Source organism: Xyrauchen texanus, chromosome 26 (genome assembly GCF_025860055.1).
Source record: "Xyrauchen texanus isolate HMW12.3.18 chromosome 26, RBS_HiC_50CHRs, whole genome shotgun sequence".
Lineage (NCBI taxonomy): Eukaryota > Metazoa > Chordata > Actinopteri > Cypriniformes > Catostomidae > Xyrauchen > Xyrauchen texanus.
Window position 1 is genome coordinate 40,360,365 of NC_068301.1, and position 16,362 is coordinate 40,376,726.

The window sequence follows — 16,362 nt, forward strand, 5'->3', positions numbered from 1 at the left end:
TGAGTGCAATACTTGGCCCGATTCTACGGCCAACCTCCCGCTCCATTGTCCCCTCACTCGTGAACAAGACCCGGAGGTACTTGAACTCCTTCACTTGGGGCAATACCTCCTTCCCTACCTGGAGTACGCACACCATCGGGTAGTGCAGGTGAACTGGGAACGTTTGGAGGAGGTCCCTGTCTGCAAGATCTTCAACTCACACCTCTGGCGGAGCTTTTTAGACATCCCTGCGGAGGTTGGGGACATTGAACCTGAGTGGGCAATGTTCAAAGCTTCCATTGCCGAAGCTGCGGTGGAGAGCTGCAGCCTCAAGGTTTTAGGTGCCGCAAGGGGTGGTAACCCTCTAACACCATGGTGGACACTGGTGGTCAGGGAAGCCATCCGACTGAAGAAAGAGGCCTTCCGGGATTTGTTGTCCCGGAGGTCTCCGGAGGGAGTTGCAAGGTACCGACAGGCCCGAAGGGCTGCGGCCTTGGCCGTGAGGGAGGCAAAGTAGTGGGTGTGGGAAAAGTTCGGAGAAGCCATGGAGAAGGACTTTCGGTCTGCACCAAAGTGCTTCTGGAAAACGTCCGCCACCTTAGGAGAGGGAAACGGGGAACCATCCAAGCTGTATACAGCAAAGATGGGACGCTGTTGACCTCAACTGAGCAGGTTATTGGGCGGTGGAAGGAACACTTTGAAGAACTCCTAAATCTCAACACACCCTCTTATGCTAGAGGCAGAGCCGGAGGCTGATGGGGGATCAGATTCTATTTCCCTGGGGGAGGTCACTGAGGTAGTCAAACAACTCCACAGTGGCAAATCCCCGGGTATTGATGAGATCCGACCAGAAATGCTGAAAGCTTTGGATGTGGAGGGGATGTCATGGATGACACGCCTCTTCAACATTGCGTGGAAATCTGGGACAGTGCCTAAGGTGTGGCAGAACGGGGTGGTGGTTCCCCTCTTCAAAAAGGGGGATCAGAGAGTGTGTGCCAACTACAGAGGTATCACACTTCTCAGCCTCCCTGGTAAAGTTTACTCCAAGGTGCTGGAGAGGAGGGTTCGGCCGTTTGTCGAACCTCGGTTTGAAGAGGAACGATGCGGGTTCCGTCCTGGCCGTGAAACAACGCACCAGATCTTTACTCTCGCAAGGATCCTGGAGGGGGCCCGGGAGTATGCCCATCTGGTCTACATGTGTTTTGTGGATCTGGAGAAGGCTTATGACCGGGTCCCCCGGGAGAGACTGTGGGAGGTGCTGCGGGAGTACGGGGTGGGGGGGGTCCCTTCTTAGGGCGATCCAATCCCTGTAATTCCAAAGCGGGAGCTGTGTCTGGGTCCTCGGCACGAAGTCGAGTTCGTTCCATGTGGGGGTTGGTCTCCGCCAAGGCTGCTCTTTGTCACCAATCCTGTTTGTGATATTCATGGACAGGATATAGAGGCGTAGTTGGGGTGGGGAAGGTGTGCGGATCGGTGGGCTGGGGATCTCATCGCTGCTTTTTTCAGATGAGGTTGTCCTCATGTCATCATCGGTCCGTGACCTTCAGCTCTCACTGGATCACTTGGTAGTTGAGTGTGAAGCGGCTGGGATGAGGATTAGCACCTCTAAATCTGAGGCCATGGTTCTCAGCAGGAAACCAAAATCTGTACATTATTCCATTTTTTTACATTTTGTTTATATCCAGCTGGTCACATTTATGCATTCGTTAGCCAGCTAAATTGCATATTTAAAGCTAGTGATGTGAGAAAGCAAATTAATATCTTCATGCAGCCGAAGTTAAATGTATAAACAAATCACACATCTGATTTCAATAAAAACTTCAGATAAATCACATTCTTGTGCTTAAAACGGCTAAACACAGCACAACAAATACAGTTTAACAGAATTCAGGTGCAGAAATCATATGCTTTTAAATATATTTTTAATTAGACACATCATCTAAAAAAAAGCGATCTTGCACGAGATGCTGAATAAACAAAAACAAAGGGAAACAAAGACTTTCGTCTAGCGCGACTTACATAGAAAACAGCACTTTACAGTTGGTGGAGGTCTTTGGCCATTACGTCTTGCTCTCTGATAAGCATTTCTCTGATTAAGCAATGAGTTTTTTAAGTGCTTTTTCAGGAAAGATGCTCAACATGGAAATGTGTGTCTAGAGATCCTCACATTCGGTTCCAGTCTGTTGTGTTCCACTTGTTTGAACAGCCCCTGGCCTGTGCTTGTTGTCTGAGCCGCTTCTCCACTGAGTTCAGCTAAATACCACTGCTATCTGTGAACATTGCTACTCTATATACAACTGTAGTATATACAACTCGAGTAGTAGGAATCAGTGCAAGCGTAACACCATGTGAACTGTCTATTGAAGCGTTTTCCCCACTCATTTTACTTTTGACTTAACATTTGAGAATATGGACCTACTAAAATGTAACTAGATATTTTATGCACATTAGATGAAAATGAAATGCTCTTTTTTTAACAGGATAGGAATGTTCTGTGAAATAATATAATAGTGCTGAATGGTTTATGTATTTATTGCACCCTCTTTTGGACTAAGGAAACAATGTCAATTTAACAGCTGACTTTAAAATTTGAATATTAGTTCATATATACTAATATTTATATATGTATTTCATTTAAAAAGTAAAACACATTTTCATGGTTCAGTCAGTACTGTTTATTTTTGTAATAAAGTTCAGCACTACGTTACTTTGAGTGTTATTGTTTCAGTTGATTAATCGGTTAATGGCAGGTACTGTCCAACTTAATTATCATATTGGTAAAATCTACTATCGGTCGACCTCTAAGTCAATGCAGGGCTCTACAGTGCGAGTATTTCACTCGCATTTGCCCCTAAAAATAGATATGTGCGAACTGGAAAATTATTTACGAGCGATTAAAGATTACAAACATAACCCCACCCCCCACCCCCCCTCCCCTTTTAAGATATTTGTTTAAAAATTACAAAACCCACATTCCACAAGCAGAGGTCCAGTCAGAGAGAGAAAGGTGAACAATGGAAAAAAGTATTGGTATAGGCTGACATCGCATTTTATTTTAAGCCAAAAAGAGATGAGGAGAAAGAGGAATTTGGCGAGGGGATTCGTGACGGTTCAACTAACGAAGTCTCTTCACAAGGTTTACCGGAGACGGCTAACGTTAGGGATGCTGAGAGCAAAGCTACAGTGACCACAGCTGTCACTTCAACGCCCACTGTAGCCGGTGAAGGGAGAACATATAGATTCAATGCAAATTGCCTCAAAATCAGAATCAGCTTTATTGCCAAGTATGCTTACATATACAAGGAATTTGTCTTAGTGACAGAAGCTTCCAGTGTACAACAATACAAACAATACCAAAAACAGCAGCAAGACATAGGTAATTAAAACAAAAACAAAAAAGAATACAATATAAATAATTATACATATACGTACATACACTCACCTTCATACATACCCACATACACACACGTAGTGCAAATCTATTACAATCTGTTATATAAAGAACAAAAAACAGTATATTATGTACAGAGCAATGTAAGTAATGGCAGAAGTGGATATTTTGGATAATATAAATAGAATTAAACTGTGTATTGCACATAATTATTGCTCAATGGGGCAATTTAATTGTTCATTAGATGGATGGCCTGAGGGAAAAACTGTTCCTGTGTCTGACGGTTCTGGTGTTCAGAGCTCAGAAGCGCTGGCCAGAAGGCAACAGTTCAAAAAGGTAGTGGGCAGGGTGAGTGGGGTCCAGAGTGATTTCTACAGCCTTTTTCCTCACTCTGGAAGTGTACAGTTCTTGAAGGGGGGGCAGGCGGCAACCAATAATCCTCTCAGCAGACCGAACTGTCCTTTGTAGTCTTCTGATGTCTGATTTCATAGCTGCACCAAACCAGACAGTTATTGAACAGCAGAGGACAGACTCAATGACTGCTGAGTAGAACTGTTTCAGCAGCACCTGTGGCAGATTGAACTTCCTCAGCTGGCGAAGGAAGTACAACCTCTGCTGGGCCTTTTTCACAATGGAGTCGATGTGTATCTCCCACTTCAGGTCCTGTGAGATGGTAGTGCCCAGGAACCTGAATGACTCCACTGCTGCCACAGTGCTGTTCAGAATGGTGAGGGGGGACAATGTTGGGCGTGTTCAGCTCCAGGTTGTTTTGAATGCACCAGACAGCCAGCCGCTCAACCTCCTTTCTATATGCAGACTCATCATCATCTCTGATGAGGCCGATGACAGTGGTGTCGTCTGCAATCTTCAGGAGCTTGACAGAGGGGTCCTTGGTGGTGCAGTCATTGGTGTACAGGGAGAAGAGTAGTGGGAGAGCACACATCCCTGGGGGCACCAGTGCTGATGGTACAGGTGGTGGAAGTGAATTTTCCCTACCTCACAAGCTGCTGCCTGTCCGTCAGAAAGCTGGTAATCCACTGACAGGTAGAGGTGGGAACAGGGAGTTGGTTTAACTTAGTCCGGAGTATATCTGGGATGATTGTGTTGAAAGCCGAGCTGAAGTCCACAAAAGGATCCTTGCGTATGTCCCCGGTCTGTCCAGATGTTGCAGGACGTGATGCAATCCCATCTTGACTGCATCATCCACAGACCTGTTTGCTCGATAAGCAAATTGAAGGGGGTCCAGAAAGGGTCCAGTGATGTCCTTCAGGTGGGCCAACACCAGTCTCTCAAATGACTTCATGACCACAGATGTCAGAGCGACAGGTCTGTAGTCATTAAGTCCTGTGATTTTAGGTTTCTTAGGGACAGGGATAATAACTGAGTGTTTGAAGCAGCATGGGACTTCACACTGCTCCAGTGATCTATTGAAGATCTGAGTGAAGACGGGGGCCAGTTGGTTAGCACAGGAATGAAGGCACGCTGGTGAGATGCCATCTGGGCCTGGAGCCTTCCTTGACCTTTGCTTCCAAAAGACACAGCACACATCGCCTTCACATATCTTGAGTGCAGGTTGTGTAGCAGCAGGGGGAGGAGGGGGTTGCAGGAGGTGTTAATGGTTGTGTGAAATGAAGGTCCGAGTGCATGTGGGGTGTGAAATTGGGCCTTTCAAATCTGCAATAGAACACATTCAGGTCAGTCAGCCAGTCGTTGGTCCGCCACAGGGTTAGGGGTGGAGTCCTGTAATTAGTAAGTTGTTTCAGGCCACTCCACACTGATGCAGGGTTGTTAGCTGAAAACTTGTTTTTCAGCTTCTCAGAGTAGCTTCTTTTAGCCACTCTGATTTCCTTATTCAGTGTGTTCCTGGCCTGATTACACAAGACTCTATCCCCACCCCTGTAAGCCTCCTCTTTGGCATGACGAAGCTGTCTGAGTTTTCCTGTGAACCATGGTTTATCATTGTTGAATGATAAAAATGTCCAAGTAGGGATGCACATATCCTCACAGAAACTGATGTATGATGTAACAGTATCTGTGAGCTCGTCCAGGTGTGTAGCTGCAGCTTCAAAAACACTCCAATCAGTGCAGTCAAAGCAGACTTGCAGTTCCAGCTCTGCTTCATTAGTCCATCTCCTTGCAGTCCTTACAACTGGCTTTGTTGATTTTAATTTCTGCCTGTAGATAGGGAGAAGATCAACCAGACAGTGATCAGAGAGTCCCAAAGCTGCACGTGGGACAGAGCGATATGCATCCTTTAATGTTGTATAGCAGTGATCCAATATATTCCTGTCTCTGGTTGGGCATGTAATGTGCTGTCTGTATTTGGGCAGTTCGCGTCTGAGATTTGTTTTGTTAAAGTCCCCAAGAATAATAATAACTGAGTCCGGGTGTTGTTGTTCTGTGTCTGAGATTTGATCAGCCAGCTGTTGTAGCGCTATGTTCCCAGACGCGTTTGGAGGAATGTAAACACTCACCAGAATAAACGAGGAAAACTCCTGCGGCGAGTAGAACGGCTTACAGTTAATAAAGAGCACTTCCAGATTAGGACAGCACATCCTCTTTAATATTGTTACATCTGTACACCAACTTTCATTGATGTAAAAGCATGTTCCACCGCCTCTCGTTTTCCCCGTTAACTCCGCGATGCGATCCGCTCTGAACAGCTGGAAGCCCGGCAGATGTAACGCGCTATCCGGAATGGCTTCACTCAGCCAGGTTTCAGTGAAGCACAAGGCAGCAGAGTTTGAAAAGTCCTTATTAGTACGTGTGAGGAGATGTAGTTCGTCAGTTTTGTTGGAAAGAGAGCGGAGATTCGCGAGATGAATGCTCGGCAGTGCTGTTCGAACGCCGCAGAGTTTTATCAACGCGCCAGCTCGTATCCCTTGCCTGCGTCTCGTAGCGCGTCTAAACAACACAGCAGCGCCTCCAACTAAAATGTCCAGTAAAACGTCCGAATATTCAAAAACCGGGAAAAGATTATCTGGTATGTGCTGCCAAACGTTCAGCAGTTCGTCCCTGGTAAAACTGACTGGTAAAAGATTGCTAAACACAGGACAAACAAACAAAAATAACAAAAGAATTGGAGAGCTCCACACCGAGGCGGCCATCTGCGGCGCCATCGTAGATGTACCCATGGCTAGAGTTCGAAAACAACAGCATGTTCTGCAAATATTGTAGAGGTGGGCAACTCATTCTTTGTGTCAGGAAACCCACATCTGAAATAGTGATGATCATTTGCGAACGAGTCGGCCCTTGTAGTTGAACGTTGGGAGCCGGCTCGCATATCAGAATCTATTTATAAAAACATTTAAAAACAAATTAAGATACGAATAATCAAAAGATTTAAAAATAACGAAAAAAACTTATGAAATAATATAGACCTAAATGCTCAAGCGCACACATTAGTTCTGACTGTCTGCTCAGACGAAAATCATCACCTGTTGTTCCTGTCAATCAGACATGCAGTGTCAACCAATGAACCAAAGATGCGTGAGGGAGGGCGGAGCACACTTATGTTGTTCAGATTGTATTTGAATTGTTACATTTATATGCACTTTGTTATGTATATTAAAAAGTTATACTTTAAATGCACACGTGAAATAACATCCTTCTTTTTTACATTTATTTCAATTTGTGGGATGCTGCAGTTTCGCTAATTATTTATTTTTCTTTGATATGGTGCATTATTCTATTATCAGTACCGCCACTACCTACATGCATACTACGCAGTTTGCGTAGGGCATCAACTCCCTAGGGGGGCACCATCTTACCCTAGGATGGCACCAGAAAGTCCACCGGCTGCCCTTACTCGTTCGCTATACGTTATTCAAGGACCCGAAAGCAGTTGCGGAACACTGACGATCGCGTCACGCTCATATCACGCGTAGGGCATCAATTTGGCCAGCGGTGGCCCTGTCTATTATGCTGTTCAGACTGTATTCGTTTTGATTGGTTAGATTTATATGCACTTTGTTTATATACAATAAGTTAACTTTAAATGCAAATGTTTAATAGTATTATTTTTCTTAACAAATCAATGCATTTTTAAATAAATTGTGGTTAAGGTAGAGTATAATTTCATTTAATAATTTTTTTACACCAATTATGAAAAGAGCCCATTGCTTATCTGAAAAGAGATAGTGTAGCGAAACATAACATCTCATGGCGGCATATCCAGTTCTCTGGATGAGACCGGAGAAACCATCAAGCTCTGTGTCAGCAGCCTTGAGGAGGCAAGTGCTGCAGTCTGAGGAGGAGAAGTGGAAGCAGCTGAAAATAAAGATAAACATTGCATACTTCATTGTGAAAAAAGAAGAACCTTTCATCAAATCTGAGCCGCTTATCAGACTCCACTACAAAAACTGAGTTCCCCTTCTGTCGCTCTCTTACGTTGTGTCAGAGAACGACACTAGGGGTCTCTCTTGAGCGCCGATATTCACCTCTGTACTATGAAAAAAGGCCAATGAGAGTTGGCAGCCAGTATTTGCATGTCCCGCCCCCGGACATACGGGTATTTAAGCGGCGCAAATACGGGAGTTCATTCAGAAAATTTCTTCGGAGCCGATGGTCGTGTTTGCAGTTTGCTGCGTAACTACACACCGAGTTCCTGCTATCCTCTGCTGCATGCTGTTGGATTCTGCGGCGCACAACAGTGGCTTTCTCCTGGTTGCACGGCTGTGCACTTCCTGCCCCTGAGCGCATCGACAGTTGCAGATAGAAAGATCTCTCACGAGTCTTTCATTCATAAAAGAGTGATTTTATTTAAAAGAGTAATTTCCTCTAAAAGAGCAAAAACACAGCGGCGTTGAGCGTCCTTTTCAGGACGCGTCTTTTTAAAGATGCCTTTCCGCCCCTGTGTTGTTTCTGGATCGCGGTAGAGTACTCTCCGCTTCCGGCGACCACAGGCGTTGTCTCGTGTGTCTGGGCAGCGATCACACCGAGGCTGCGTTTGTGGATGGTTCATGTTCTCATTGCGAGAACATGACCATGACAACGTTCGCGGTCACGGCTTGCTTACAACCGTAAGCAAGCCACTCCAGCCGCCCCGCGTCGCTCCTTCTTCCCACGGGATTGAGGGCGATGCGGCTGGCGATGGAGGTGATTTGGGGATGGCAGCGGGTGCAGCTCCGCCGAGTGCGCCCCTCGGACCACCAGCGCCCCAGCACGCTCGTTGACTCCCGTCCCGCTCGAGGTGGCGGCGACTCGCCTCACAGCCAGTCTGCCTACCCTCTTGCGATGGAAGCAGATGAGTTCGCCGCGACATTGGAGGCGTGGGCTCTGACGCTGAGGGCTCCTCTGGGCTGCCGCCTCGGGCTTGCACGCCCAGCAGGAGGCCGGCAGCGCAGATGTCCAATATGCTTTCCGGGCAGCCAATAGCGTGGGCCTGGATTGGAACCCTCCATCCTCCCCGCAGCCATCACGGCTAGACGATTGGTTTTTGAGCGTGAGCGCCGCTCACAGCCTCGCCCCCAGTACCTTTCTTCCGGAGGTGCATGATGAGCTGGCGTCTTCGTGGAGAGCACCCCTCTCCACTCGTCGTGCCACCTGCTCATCCGCCCTCGCCACCCTCGGCGGCGGAGCGCCACGGGTACACGGAGATCCCCAGGTGGATAGAGCTGTTGCGATCCATCTATGCCCGGAAGCACTACCACCTGGCGGGGCCGCCCTGTACTCCCTTCCGGTCCTGTAGAGCAACATCCTCGCTCACCGCGAAGGCCTACAGCGCTACCGGACGCGCCGCTTCCGCCCTGCATGCCATGGCTCTCCTGCAGGTCCACCAAGCCAAGGCACTCCGCAACATGCACGGGGTGGCCCTGATCCCGACACGCTGCAGGAACTGCGCTCAGCGACCGACCTGCGCCCTGAGAGCGGCGAAGGTCACAGCGCGGGCACTCGGGCAGGCGATGGCCACTCTGGTGGTCCAGGAACGTCAGCAATGGCTGGACTTGGTTGAGATGCGTGAAGCCGACAAGACTCGCTTCCTCAACGCCCCTGTCTCCCAGTTCGGCCTCTTCGGCGACACCGTGGAGGACTTTGCCCAGCAGTTCTCCCTGGTGAAGAAGCAGACGGAGGCCATTTCTCACATCATGCCGCGCCGCAAGCCTGCCGCCACGGCCCAGGCCCCATCTGCTCGCCGAGGGCATCCTCCTGCAGCCAGAAGACCTTCTGCTCCGCCCCAACCTGGGCCCAGCTCTCAGCCCCAGCGTCGAGCAAACCGCAGGAAGCGTACGCCCCCTGCCTCACGGACCCCGTCGAGGACCCGGAAGGCTCCCAAACGTCCCTGAGACAGCGGACCCAGAGGACGAGAAGTTAGCTCCGGAGATGGTGAGACCGCTCCGTCCCCCGGTGGAGGGCCGGGAGAAATTCTCAATAAAAGAGCTATTTCCTTTACCTCTGGGTCACATGGCCCGCAAATGCCGTTCTCACGGCACTTGTGTTTCAGGCCTCAACAGTCCCGGCGCCCAGGATGCGGTGCTCCGCCCTCAGCCCCACGACTGTTCCCGGCCGGCCGGTTCAGGCGAGTCCAGAGGGCGCCGACATCAGACCTCCTCCTCTGTCACGAACCCGCCCCTGCGGGTCGCGCGGAAAAAGGTAAGTGCTTTGAGCTTATTCTCAGCACCAGAGCCTCGGGACGCCACAGAGCCTCCCGGCGCTGCGTTACCTGTTCTGCACCACTCGCGAAGCCCGCCGAGTACGTCCAAAATACTTGTCCCCTTGGTGCCCCTAGCACAGAGCGCCAGAGGCATGGCTTTCTCTGCCCAGCTCGTCACGCTGGCTGCACCGGACCATTCGACTTCGATTACGCCAATTCAGTTTGCCAGGTCTCCGCCCCCTTCCTGGGCGTTCGTTCCTCCGCAGTGCACGGCGAACATGCCCTCTCCCTGCGCGAGGAAATCGCCTCCCTTCTAATCAAGGACGCGATAGAGCCTGTCCCTCCAACCGAAGCGAAGAAGGGTTTCTACAGCCCTTGCCGTTGTACCCAAGAAAGCGGTGGCATACGACCGATCTTGGACCTCGCGAGTTTTCAATCGGACCCTGTCCAAACTCCCGTTCAAAATGCTCACCCAGAAACAAATTCTATCTGGCGTTCGGCATCTAGATTGGTTCGCAGCGGTAGACCTGAAGGGCGCGTACTTTCATGTCTCAATTAGCCCTCGACACCGACCCTTTCTACGGTTCGCATTCGACAGCCAGGCGTATCAGTACAAGGTCCTCCCCTTCGGCCTGTCTCTGTCCCTCGCGTCTTCACGAAGGTCGCAGAGGCGGCTCTTGCCCTGCTACGAGGAGCGGGCATACGCATACTCAATTACCTCGACGATTGGCTCATTCTGGCCCCTCGCAGGAATTACTATGCGCACACAGAGACCAGGTGCTCGAGCACCTCCGCCGCTTGGGGCTTCAGGTCAACTGGGAGAAGAGCAAGCTCACCCCAGTCCAGAGCATCTCTTTTCTCGGTTTGGAGTTAGACTCAGTCTCAATGACAGCACGTCTCTCCAGCGAGCGTGCTCAGTCAGTGCTGGAATGCCTCGCTTCCTTCAAGCCAGGCACCGTGGTCCCGTTGAAACATTTCCAACAGCTCCTGGGGCATATGGCATCCTCCGCGCGGTCGCGCCACTGGGGTTGATGCATATGAGACCACTTCAGCACTGGCTCCAGACTTCGAGTCCCGAGGCGAGCATGGCGCCACGGCACGCGCGGCGTGGAAATTACCACTGCCTGCCTCCAAACCTTCAAACCCTGGACAGACCTCTGCTTTCTTCGGGCAGGGGTACCCTTGCAGCAGGTGTCCCGTCGCGTTCTGGTTACAACCGACGCCTCCAAATTGGGTTGAGGCGCCGTGTGCAACGGGCGCGCAGCCGCAGGCGGTGGAACCAAGGCCGCTGCGCTGGCACATCAACTGCCTAGAGCTGCTGGCCGTTCGTCTTGCTCTGAAGAAATTTCTTCCGATGATTACGTGGCAAACATGTCCTGGTCAGGACAGACAGCACCACGGTGGTGGCTTACATAAACCGCCAAGGCGGAGTACGCTCCCCACATGTCACAGCTCGCCCGTCGTCTCCTCCTTTGGAGCCAGCAGCGACTGGAGTCAGCTGCGCGCCACTCACATCCCGGCAACCTCAATGTGATAGCGGACGCGCTGTCAAGACAAACCTTGCCTGGCGGAGAGTGGAGGCTCCACCCCAATCGGTCCAGCTGATTTGGGACAGGTTCGGCAAGGCCCAGGTAGACCTGTTTGCCTCCCAGGAAACCTCCCACTGTCCGCTCTGGTATGCCCTCACAGAGGCTCCCCTGGGGACAGATGCTCTGGCTCACAGCTGGCCCGTGGGGCTGCGCAAGTACGCTTTTCCCCAGTGAGCCTTCTTGCACAGGTGCTATGCAAGGTCAGGGAGGACAAGGAGCAAGTCACTCTGGTGGCCCCCTACTGGCCCAACCGGACGTGGTTTTCGGATCTCACGCTCCTTATGACAGCCCCTCCCTGGCGAATTCCCTGAGGAAGGACCTTCTTTCTCAGGGACGGGGCACGCTCTGGCACCCCGCCCAGACCTCTGGAAACTCCACGTCTGGTCCCTGGGCCGGACGCGGAGGGTCTAGCCGGCCTACCTTTAGCCGTCATAGACACTATTAACCAAGCCAGAGCCCCTTCGACCAGGCATCTTTACGCCCTGAAGTGGCGTCTGTTCACGAACTGGTGTTCTTCCCGAGCCGAAGACCCGCAGAAGTGCGCAGTTAGGTCAGTGCTCGTGTTTCTTCAGGAGAGGCTGGAGAGGAGGCTGTCCCCTCCACCCTCAAGGTGTATGTTGCTGCTATCGCGGCCCACCATGACACGGTAGACGGCAAGTCTCTTGGCAAGCACGACTTAATCGTCAGGTTCCTAAAAGGTGCCCGGAGGATGAGTCCCTCCCGGCCTAACCTATTTCCCTCCTGGGATCTCTCGGTTGTCCTGAGGGGACTCCGGAGACCCCCTTCGAGCCGCTTGACTCAGTTGGACTCAGGGCCCTCTCTCTCAAGACTGCCCTGCTGATCGGCTCGCCTCCATCAAGAGGGTCGGGGACCTGCATGCGTTCTCTGTTAGCGACGCCTGCCTGGAGTTCGGTCCGGCAGACACTTTCGTGATCCTAAGACCGCGACCGGGCTACGTGGCCCAAGGTTCCTACCACACCCTTCAGGGATCAGGTGGTGAACCTGCAAGTGCTGCCCGGGAGGAGGCAGACCCAGCCCTCTCACTGCTGTGTCCGGTACGTGCCTTACGTATTTACCTGGACCGCACACAGAGCACCAGACGCTCTGAGCAGCTCTTCGTCTGCTTTGGGGGACAGCAGAAAGGGAACGCTGTCTCCAAGCAGAGACTCCCTTTGCCATGTCACATATGTACCATACACAAGTTTTCATTTTCGCTATACCTTTTTCACTGCAATGCTCTTTACTGCAGAGTGCAGAATAAATTGAAAGTCTTAACGAAAGCCCCACTTTTGGGGGCCTGGGTAGCTCAACGAGTATTGATGCTGACTACCACCACTGGAGTCACAAGTTCGAATCCAGGGTGCGCTGAGTGACTCCAGACAGGTCTCTTTAGCAACCAAATTGGCCCGGTTGCTATGGAGGGTAGAGTCACATGGGGTAACCTCCTGTGGTCGTGATTAATGTTTCTCGCTCTCAATGGGGCGTATGGTAAGTTGTGCATGGATCGCAGATATTAGCATGAGCCTCCACATTTGGTGTGGTGTCATGCACAACAAGCCACGTGATAAATGCGCGGTTTGACGGTCTCAGAAACAGAGGCAACTGAGACTTGTCCTCCGCAAACCGGATTGAGGCGATTAACAGCACCATGAGGACCTACTAAGTAGTGGGAATTGGGCATTCCAAATTGGGAGAAAAGGGGATAAAAAAAATTAAATAAAAAAAGCTCTGCATCCCTAGTGACATGGGTTGATGTGAGTAGCAAAATTATGAAACCTCCGATGTCATAGGAAGTGAATATCGACCGATACCGGTGGTTGGACTATCGGAGCATCCCTACTACCAACAACGATTTTGAAACGTCCTATAGCTTTAAGCACATTTCATTAGGAAAGTTGTGCGCTGTGTAATACTGAGTGGACATCATTATTTAACATACAAATCAAAATAATATTGACAACCAAAACAACATACTAAGTTCTGAATAATCACAAAATTACAAATAACTGCAAGTTACAACAAATACAATAACAGCACTGTAAATAAATTCGGCAAACAGCAAAGCTATGAGCAGTACGCAGTCATTTGCATAATTTATTCATACTGCAATGCATTACTGGGAACTGGAGCTCAGCTTCTTATCACAGTATTGTTAGACACAGATCACACACCTGGCTGAATAATACTCACACCTGACAGAAATGTAGAAAATAAGTCATGAAAAATATTACTTTGTGGCTATTTGAAACTTTGAGGCTTTCTTTGATTAATGGATGGCGTTTTCTCGAGAATAATCAGGGAAGGAATTCAGACACTGACAATATACTGTAAAGACACAACAAACTCACGTAGAGTGAAAATATGAACAAATAATCTGCAAAATAACCAAACTACCCTATCTACAAAGATCTGTGCTCTAAGAGGTGTATATTCTTTACATATATTTATATTAAGTTTTATATTTATATTTTTATGTGTTGTGTTTATAAGCCCAATTTTAAATACGTAATTTTATTAATATTTTTTTCCAATATTGCTACCTGATTTTAACGTGTTTTAACATTCATTTTTTTGTATATGTACTGTTCAACATTTTGTTTTCATTTATTTTTTTGGAGTAAATAAACATTTACACATAGTTATGTAAGTAGTTAACATGGAATTTCAAGCACTGTCAGCAATGTCCTGTGGTGTGACATACTTTCTTCATCTAACAGCATTTTCTGATCTTGTATAGATGTAACTATTACATTTGTCATTTTCATTACCTCATATTAACTGAGACTCTAGTTTATTTGCACTTCTAAAAAAAAAGGTTGAAAAGTGATCAAAAAGAAAAAGAAGAAAATTATGAACAAATGCTGACTTGTCCTAGCATTTAAAATACATAACTTTGTACTTTCATGTACATTTTAACCTAACATGTACATTTTAACCTAACATCTGCATGCTGTGAAAAAAAAGTTATCAGACATGTTACTTGTCTGAGCTATAATGTGCTTATGAAAAAAAAGTTATCAGACATGTTACTTGTCTGAGCTATAATGTGCTTATTTTTAGTGGTTTGTCTTAAAGAAAATCCACTCATCATATTAAAATTAAGAGATTTTTCACATTGGTGGGGCTCGTTGTCATGATTTCAGCTAGGGCCTCACAAACCAATGGGTCGGCCCTGCATGGAGGTTTACCAAATCTCACCTGTTTATGTGTGGCCTCTCTCACATTGAGGATTTTTCCCCTGAGTGGAAACACTCCGTACCGATCTCTCCCGATCACTCCTAATCCAGACACGGCCAGAGACTTTGCTGAATCTCCCTCAGTCAGGATCAGAGTACACTCCGAAGAATGCTTCCCACCTACAAGATACAGAAAAAGAGTTACTTACAGATCAATCAAAGAGATCAAACAGCACACAGTCACGGTAAAGCCATTAGCATCTTGAAAACACAGGCCTACAGCTGAATAAAGATGCAAGTAATACTGTCATACATCAAGATCATGTCAATTACAGCAGAAAATACGTATTTACTGCAAAATCAGCTGATAATTGGCTGTTCTCGGTTACAAACAACCAAGAACACTGTATGAGAGAACACACCATGACTGTGCTGACAGACCGTCAGAGCAGTTTAGGTGTCATGGACTCACCAGCATCATTGGCGTCATCTAGTTTGGGGATTCCTTTTATCTTGCTGTGTTTGACAGAGGAGCATTTCTTATTCAGTTGCATCTGAGCTTTAAACTTCACCCAGTTCAGGATGCTCTCCACGATACCACAGTTTGTGGCCTGTGACGGGACAAATTACTTTTCAGAACCACAACCCAAGGGTTAACGCATGCTATTATACATCTAATAACAATAATAATAGAGGCCAGAAGCTGACATAATGATAGTGGCTCTAAGTACAGGGTTCCCCTCTTTCAACCAATTAATTTCCATGACTTTTCCATAACTTTCCATAACTTGAAAGCTAATTTCCATGCCCAAACATTTAGCCTTCCATTCTGAAAATGGCAACAAAATCGCTTAATCACAAATTTGTAAAAAACAAAACCACAACATAAATGTTCAACTGAAAACATTTCATTTGAAATGTAATCCATACAAACACATTGGGAAGGGATTAGCGGCACATCATTGTCTTTAAGAGTGCTTTCAAATGAATGCAAAGCACTGTAACTAGGCAACAACTTAAGAAGACATCAGCTTTGCTGTGTTATTAAAGTATTCATCTCTTTGGATTTACCACCAAAACTTTACATGCACAGAATGACACTTCTGTTTGTCTGCCACAGATGCACTGAATGTGCAATGATGTGATGAATATTAGCTTTTGTCTGCTGCGAACCCGCGGATGCATTGCAAGGGATGTGAAGAATGTGAGCTCTCTCTGAAGGGGATTTATTTGGACACAAGCAGGTGTGAGAAATGCATTATACAATAATACTTTCGATCGAGAGCCTAAAAAGACAATAATTATTCGTCATCACAAGTGGTTCAGCTACGCTATTTGGTACGTTGCATTCATATCAGCAGTGAAGCGTACCAGAGTTCACATTAACCGTACCCCAGACCACCTTTTCAAGCAGACTTGGGTGTGGTTCATTGGTGTGCACCCGAGTTCGGAAAACACCGCTCACATTATCCAAACAAACTTAACTTTGGTGTCATTCAAATCCAGGTGTGCACCAAAAGAGCTAGTGTGAAAGCAACCTAATTGGTCAGGTTTTCTAAATACATGAGAGATATTTTAAACTCTTCAACATGGGTTTTTAATCAAGTGTAACATAACTCCCTGGTTAAATATTTT

General features: G+C 48.0%; 1 protein-coding gene across 5 annotated transcripts in view; it reads right to left on the reverse strand.

Annotated features, from left to right (window-relative positions):
• Positions 1-16,362, reverse strand: part of LOC127619619 (DNA topoisomerase 2-beta-like) — a 150,078-nt gene that overhangs the window by 65,469 nt on the left and 68,247 nt on the right. For all 5 annotated transcript variants that reach the window (XR_007967590.1, XR_007967591.1, XM_052092528.1 and 2 more), the window contains exons 11-12: positions 15,200-15,338; positions 14,750-14,907 (exon numbers count right to left, since the gene is read on the reverse strand). Coding sequence is in view for 3 of the 5 variants with exons in the window: in XM_052092528.1 (XP_051948488.1) it covers positions 14,750-14,907; positions 15,200-15,338 (297 nt within the window). In the remaining 2 variants the exon portion in view is untranslated. The remainder of the gene's footprint in view (positions 1-14,749; positions 14,908-15,199; positions 15,339-16,362) is intronic.